Source organism: Corvus brachyrhynchos, unplaced genomic scaffold (assembly GCF_000691975.1).
Source record: "Corvus brachyrhynchos isolate BGI_N302 unplaced genomic scaffold, ASM69197v1 scaffold46, whole genome shotgun sequence".
In the NCBI taxonomy this organism is placed as follows: Eukaryota; Metazoa; Chordata; class Aves; order Passeriformes; family Corvidae; genus Corvus; species Corvus brachyrhynchos.
This window is the reverse complement of record NW_008238838.1, coordinates 3,204,777-3,212,357: the sequence shown is the minus strand read 5'-3', so window position 1 is coordinate 3,212,357 and position 7,581 is coordinate 3,204,777. Positions and strand designations below refer to the sequence as shown.

At 52.5% G+C, this 7,581-nt stretch overlaps 1 protein-coding gene across 7 annotated transcripts in view; it reads left to right on the top strand.

The window, feature by feature from the left end:
• Positions 1 to 7,581, top strand: part of B3GAT1 (beta-1,3-glucuronyltransferase 1) — a 34,931-nt gene that overhangs the window by 14,778 nt on the left and 12,572 nt on the right. For 2 of the 7 annotated variants that reach the window (XM_017738410.1, XM_017738409.1), the window contains exons 2-3: positions 4,508 to 4,626; positions 4,784 to 4,930. In XM_017738410.1, coding sequence (XP_017593899.1) covers positions 4,623 to 4,626; positions 4,784 to 4,930 — 151 coding nt within the window. In that variant the 5' untranslated portion in view covers positions 4,508 to 4,622. The other 5 variants (XM_017738411.1, XM_008636900.2, XM_017738413.1 and 2 more) reach the window with 3 other exon arrangements.

The window sequence follows — 7,581 nt, the reverse complement described above, 5'->3', positions numbered from 1 at the left end:
TTTGTCCTTTTTTTTTTTTTTTTTTTTTTTGCAACTGTTTGTGTGTGATTTGTCATGAATTTTCTAGCACTGCTGGCACGTCTCTGTGCCAGTGCCTTTCCTCCCTTTCTCATCCTGGTCCTTTTGCCTTTTACTCAGGGGTCACATTCCACAGCAGGTGGTGACATGAGCAGTAGGATTTGATACTTCTTGAGTGTTCAGCTCACCCATCCAAGGGAGGGGACAGAACTTTATCAGATGGGGAAAAACAGCTTCTTGCTGCAACTCTGCTCTCCTGAGGGGCTTCAGGATTGTCACAGAATCATAGAACATTAAGGAGTTGGGAGGGACCTTGAAACCCCATAACATTCCACCCCCTGCCACAGGCAGGGACACCTTCCACTATCCCAGGCTGCTCCCAACCCCATCCAACCTGGCCCCTTGTCCTGACCCAGCCTTGTCCCCAGAGTCTGCTGTGCTGTGCCCACCCCGTGCCTCAGTTTCCCCCTCTGGGAAGTGGGCAGGACATCCCTGCACTCACATCCCTGCGGTTCATTTCTGTGCCAGACATCTGCCTGAGCCTGGGTGTGAAGTCAGAGGGGTTTTGGGGATCCCAGGGGTTGTGAGTTGGGGTGGGCAGAGCAGAGGGACCAGCTCTGCCCTGTGCCACTCCAGCATCATTTTTCAGCAGGGATCAGCTGCTGTTGCAAAAGTGAAAGGAACCCTGTGCTGAAATTTTGGGGATACTTTGCCTGGAGGGAAAAGCTTTTGGTGAGAATATCCTGAAGTGTGAGTGTTTATTTTCTTTGTAAAGCTTTTGTTGCAGGTTTTGGCAGCGTTTGTTTGTTATTTCCTGGCTGGTTTGGAGCACAACAAAGTGTTTGCTATGTTTGTTTGGGGACTTTTTTGGGTGTATTTTTTTTACATCTAGACAATGTTTTTACTCCAGTTAGATGTATAGGTACAAATTCAAATCAAGCCGTTCCTTAGTTTAACATTTTCTAAATCGCTTCTCTTCAATGTGGGCAAACCAAGGATTAATGACACTGGGGCTGAGCAGCCCCAAAGGAGGAATGAAGGTAAAACTGACTATAAAGGTTGCAGATCAAATCAGTCGTTCCTATGGCAAGTGTCAGAGATGATGCCAATTAACTTGATTTAAAAAAAGAACCTTCAGTGTTTAATAATCCAGCATGTTACCGACACGTGGCTCCAGGATTTATTAAAGCTTTTTTATTAGATCAATGCCCTTTCCATATTGTCATTCCTCGACACCATTGCCCTCTGCTGGAGGATGGGGATCTCTCTCGTCATGTGGCACCTGATTCTTCCCAAAACCGTGCAAAACTCCTTTGTTTTAGGAGTACTTTAACCCCAAAATCACATTCGAGCTAGTGGTTTGTGTCCTTCGCCTCACTTTTCAAAAGTGAAAAAGTAAAAAAGGCGGGATACTTTCTGTAGTGGAAAATACAGTTTGATCGGTTTAATTGATGCTTAAATTTGTTCCTCCTCCTTCATTTCCCTGGGGAAGAGGAGATGGCAGAAGTTTAAAACTGACGATCTGAACGAAGCAGGTTTTGTTTCGAGCACTGTCAGTGGGAAAAGGAGAGTGGTGTTATGATGGGGCAGGGGTGGAGTGAATGCCTTGAAGAGGAGAATCCTTTTTCCCAGACCAATTTTTGTCTCGTGCCATGAACAGCAGCAAAAAGCGTCGCCTGGCTTTGGCAACAAGGGAATTTTGGGATTTAAGGCAAGCTCTTTGTCTCGGGCTGCAAAGCTGTGACTCGTCTCACCAGCAGTGTAAAATCACAGGCTCACGTGTATTCCTGGCTGATGTTCACGGGAGGAAATGGATTTCGCCTTTGGCACGCGAGGAGAGGGGGGAGCGTGGCTTTGTGACACTGAGAGCCGGCGTCACCTCACACCGAGGCCCTCGGTGGCATCAGGGTGTTGGAGAGGGAAGCTTGAAATACTCTGGATGGAGATTTCACAGTGCTCACAGCAGCCCCAAGGAATTCTTACCGTGTCCTTCAGGCAGGGTCATCAATAAAAGCGAATCCCTTCAGGAATTAGCAGTGAGGAAATGCCTTTGCTGCAGAGCAGAGCCTGTGGTGCTCTGGGGGTGCTGCCAGGCAGCTCGGGGTGCAGAGCGTGGCCAGAACTGGGGTCAGGCTCTGGCTCCATGTCCCTGCCATCACCCATCAGCATCCGGGACCCACCCTGGGGTCGTGTCCTTTTGGGGATATTAATTGCAGCCACTGCATCTGAGTCGCATCTGCAGCCCCGAAGCACCAATGGTGCGAGCAGAGCTCAGCCAGCTCTGGGGGGACAGGGAAGGGAACATTCCCTGTGCCTGGCAGCTCTCTCTGCTTGCCCACGAGTGGGCTGTGCTGGCCCAGCTGGAGCTCCAGAGTGACAGCTGAGTGACCAGGGAGCTGCTGAATGCTCCGGAGCAAATAAAAAGGAATCGATGCACAAATCGTTGGAGCCTGCTCGTTCTCCCCTGTGCTGAGGGGTTGGAAAGCAGAGCAGCATCCCAGCCCAAAGGTGCTCATTTTCCATCATGCCAAGCCCAGCCTGACCCACAGGAGGAGGCTGAATTGAGCCTGGATGGGCAGGAGGCAGGGAAAGGGCAGCTTTAAGGTAGGGGCACTGTGTCTGGAGGAATCTGCCGGTGACAAACAGGGCATTTGGTGATGCCAGCCCACCGTGGCAGCTGGCCAGGGGCTGTGGATGGGCTCTGAGGGGCTTTTTTAGCTGTCATTTGCTCCCACCCCCTCTCCAGCAGCAGAATCCTGTCCTTGGTGCATTTCTGGGGAAGGCACTTTAACCGGGTAAGGTGTTCAGGCTTTCCAGCTGCCCCCTACAGCCCGGCCCTGGCAGGCGATGCTCAAGGGATGTGTTCCAGCTTTATCCGAGGATTCAAAGGATGCCAACACTCCATGTCCTCTGTTCAGGCACGGTCAGCGACCGCAGGGACGGCAGGGATGAGGCCAGATGCTCTTTCCTGAGGGCACTGTATTTGGCAGAGCAAGGCCAGCGGGATTTCTCTGGCTCTGAGAGCTGGACAGGGAGGCAGCAGAAGGCTGATGCTTGCTGGAATAATTCCTCCTCTTCCTCCCTGGTTTATTTTGTCTGAATGAGGCTGCTTTCACCAATTCTGAAAAAAAGGAGAGAGCTCTGGCTGGGGAACTGGCTGTTTGCTAGAGTTGGCTGGAAATTTTCCTACAAGTTTGTGTTTTGTATGTGTGGAAAAAAACAAGTGTTCACTGAAACTTTAGTTGAAGAACATTTACATGTCACTTTTAAGGACAAAGCCCAACCTATGTCCTCCCTCCCTCTTGTTTTCCCTGGTAAATTAATACCTCTGTGATTGAAGTGCTAATTTGGAAGAACCAGGTTCTGTCCAGCCACTTGAATATCGCTTGATTGCAAGATTCCTTTAGAGGAAAGACCTGTCAGCTCTTGGAGCCATTTCGCTCCAAGTGGGCTCCATGCCAGGGCTGGCTGTACAGCCCAGGGGCCAAGGGAAATTGGCATCAATCCAATTCGGGCTAATCAGGGATCTGAACCTGGATTTCTCCATGCCTGCCCCATGCCACCAGGAAAAAGCCAGCTCTGAGAAAACATTTGCACAAGTAGCGTGGCATCAAGAGCCCAGGCTCAAGGAGCTCCCTCTGACTGAAGGAGGGGTCTGATAATTCCCAAATCACTGGCGGCAGGAGAGCAGTGCTTTTCCCAGAGCATCCTGCTCCCTCTGCAGTATCCCTGGGCTCTCCCTGCCTGCACTGCAGCCCTTTTAGCAGCCTCTGATGCGTTCCCCCACATGGGAGCAGCGGCACTAAACTGCTACCCATGTTTGCAAACTGCCCACCCTGCGTGGCAGCCCCGCTAAGTGCTGTGCTTTGCTCACCGCGGCGCCCGGGTAAAACACGGTCTGCTTAAATCTTGTATGTGCTCGTGTTGCATCAAACTAAGCCATTGTGGCACTTTAATATACTCCAGGCACAGCACCTCTGAGGGGGAATGAACCTGAGCAGGCTGCTGGAAGCCTGAGCTAAAACTGGCTGTGTTGGGGCTGCCGGCAGGATGGGCCGAGCCGAGGGGATACGGATGGGGAAAAATATGGGATCACGTCTTTGTGCCACGGGAGCAGAGGTGCAGCCACCCCAAGAGCTCTGCCCGGCCGAGGGAGAGGATCTGGGGGATCACAGCATGTGCTGATGTGTCAGGCAGTGGTGTGGTCATGGCAGTCTCTGCTCCTTCCATGGGCTTGGCTGGCTCGTGGGGAAGGTTCTTTTCCGCTGGGATGGCTCAGACACTGCGGCACCGAGCAGCTTTCATTTGGCTGGCAAGAGGGACTTGCTTGACAAGGGGAAAGCAAGGCCCTGGGCACCCAGGAGGAATCTCCCTGGAGGGGTGGGACACTTTGCTGCTGCTCACTGCCTCAGTGGGGTCTGTTCTTCTTGAGGAGGATTTGGGAATTCTGGTACTTTCTCTGCCTACTCACCTTTGCTCTGTGTTGCAGGTTTGCTTCCACATGAGTCCCTGAGGTTCCTGCTGGCAGCTCCAGCAGTGCCCTGCAGAAGTGCTCTCCTGCTCCTGGGCTCAGCAGCCGAGGCCCCTGCAAACCTGCTTCTGCAATGGGTGGGTTGTAAGCACTGGTAAGACCCACGAGTCGTGTCGCCTTCGCTGCTCTCTCCCTCTCTCGCGTTCTCTCTCTCTCTGTCCTTGCTCCTTCCTGCCCATTTATTTCTGTTCTCCATGTGCTCTGCTGTTCTGTCTCTGGGGTTTTCACTGTCAGGTAATGAGGAGCTGTGGGCCCAGTCAGTCTTGGAGATGCCGAAGAGACGAGACATCCTGGCTATCGTGCTGATAGTTCTGCCCTGGACACTACTAATCACCGTGTGGCACCAGAGCACCATTGCTCCGCTGCTTGCAGTGCACAAGGGTGAGAGAAACCAAACCAGCCCATGCCAAGTCCGTGCATCCCCCCTTCGCCCTCATCTCCTCTCTCATTCCATTTCTCCATGGCAGCCATGCTCATCTCAGCTCCCAGACCATGCCCATGCAGGAGCCTCCCCACCTCTGCTGTAGGAACAGCCCAGTGCTCGTAGGGGTCCTCCAGAGGCATCAAACTCCAAGTCATGGGATGTGCTCACTGCACTTGGAGAGCTCTTTATGGCCTAAATCCAGAGTGCTGCTTCTCTTTGTTCCCTGAGAGAGGATTCCCTCCCTGCTGGCCTTTGCAGCTCTCTGCAGACAGAGTTATTCCAGCAGGAAAGCTGCAAAGAGAGCAGAGGAAACAAAGCTGCCACTCGAGGCAGCTGCTCCAGGAGACGTGAGGCTGAGAGCACTTTTTAAGGAAAGCAGAAAGCAGTGCTCTTGCACTTGAAGGAGAAGGCAGAGCCAGATCTCACCTGCCTGGGGGAGTTACAAAGCTATGAGAAGTTGACTTCCACACGGCCTGTCACACACTGCAGTAAATACAGCCCGGGCCCAAATCTGGAGGCTGTAGGAAGTTCTTTCGGCTGGAAGCATCCTAGCTTGGTCCTGTTCTTGGCACAGCAGTAATACCTAAGGGCCGTGAGGGCTCTTGGGGGCTGGAAGAAGCCACGCTGCCCTCTGCCACCTTCCTTCTTGGCTCTGCCCTTCTGCTGTAGGCAGGCTGGTCTGGGGGAAGAAGGCCAGCTCATTTGCAGGACCCTTTCATCCTCTCTGTTCCCTTTCTCTGAGGGATTCTCTTCCCTTTTAGAGTTTGTCCCCATCCTCCACAGCTGCTTATCCCTTTGCTGGGCACTGATGTGCAGCTTGAGTTGTAGGAAGCTCCGTCTGTCCCGAGCAGCTTTCCCTTTCTCCTGACAGCCACCCCTGAGGCTTTGGGCAGGAAAAAACGACTCTGGTCCCTTCTGGGGACAGTGTTTCAGAGGGTGAGGGATCTACTGGGCTCTAAAACAGGACTTTAAAGATGACTGAAAACACGCTGCCTGTCCGTACAGCAGTTTGGTTCACTGCCCTAAAAGCTGTTTTCTGTGAATGGCCACTGCAGTTACAGCACAGAGACTGCTCCAATGACTCAGTCAAGAACTCCTGATGACCTTGATAAGACACTTCTCTGCTTCTCACAGCCCCCAGTGGAAAGTGAGTGGTGGTAGAGACCAACCTCAAAGCTCTCAAGAGGAATCATTTTGTTCTTGTGGAGCGTTTCTGAGATCCTCAGCTATCAGGTGCTGAGAGAGATGTGCACCTGGAGATGCCCAGAACAGCAGAGCCTCCCCGTGCCAGGGCTTACAGCTGGGGCTTTGACCTGCAGGGCTGCAAACTGTCTCGGGCACTGTCCTGGCTAATTTCATTTGTGTCTGTGTCCAATGAATTTCACAGATTGATTTCTGAATTGATTCCAGCATTCTCTGCTCTCAGAGAGCTCTGCTGTGTGATGCTGAGGTGCTTTGCAGTACATGGGGCCTGCTATCAACACGTACCCTGTTCCCTCCCTCAAATACCGACCCCCCTCTGTCAATGCCATGGAGTACGAGGCCTTCGTGTGGTTCAGGTATCAAAGCCTGTGCTGCTGGAAGAATAACACGCTATGAAAAAGCCATGGGTAGTCCCCTGCTGGGCCAGATCTAATGGCTCTCTGTTCCTGTTCTTTCTCATCTCGAGTTCCTGGTAGTTACCTGATTTTGCAAAATCTATGGCTCAAAGTGTTCTGTGCCCACTGGAGAGCCAGGCTTACATCCTGAGTGGGGGTCCCCCTTCATCTCTGCAGACCGTGGCATTCCCACTGCTCTGCAGTGGAAACTGGGGAAGTTGGACCCTGGAAAAGTGGCAGGTGCGTCAACATTGGTTTCCCTTGAGCTGATTGTGAACAATTTGCAGGGATTTCATATGTTTGGATCAGAGTATCCAATCTTTAGGCAGTTCACTGCTCACATCTGCACCCCTGAGGGGGCTGTTATGTTCAGAGGCTGGAGGGGCCTTTTTGAGGCAGGTTAGTTAAAGGCAGGGGAAAGTCTCTGCAGGAAAAACCTACAATTACAGGCTTTAATTTCCACTCTCCATTTCTGGGTTTGAAGCGTGTCTTTCCCCACTTCTCTGTGCCTGTCAGAGAGCAGTGGGGCACTGCAGTGTCCTGCCTAGACCACGCTGCTGGAGATCTTCATTGGTCTGGTGTTTTCCACCAGTTATTCCCCTGCCTCCCAGTCCAGGTGCCCCAGTGCCTGAGTGCAGAGCCATGAGTCCTGTCCCACTGAGCACGGTGCCCAGAGCACTGGAGCTCTTCAGGGATGATGGATCATCAGTCCATGTGGCTATTTTCTTGATCTAGATCCAATCGCTCTACGATCCCGTCTCTTCTGGGTGCTTTTTGAAGCTCCTTGTTGTGAGCACTCAGCCCAGTTGTCCCGGGCTCTATGGCCTTTTATTTATGCTGGTTTTCTAGCAGCAGAATCTTCTTTTCTCACGTGTGTTTGTCCCTGACTCCTTTATTTATCCGTGCACTTATTTATGAAAGCCTCCACCCGAGCCCGTTTCCTCTCCTCGCACCCACGGGGGTGACCCGCTGGGGGCCGCAGCCTGCTGGCTCCGCCAGCGGGCGCAGGG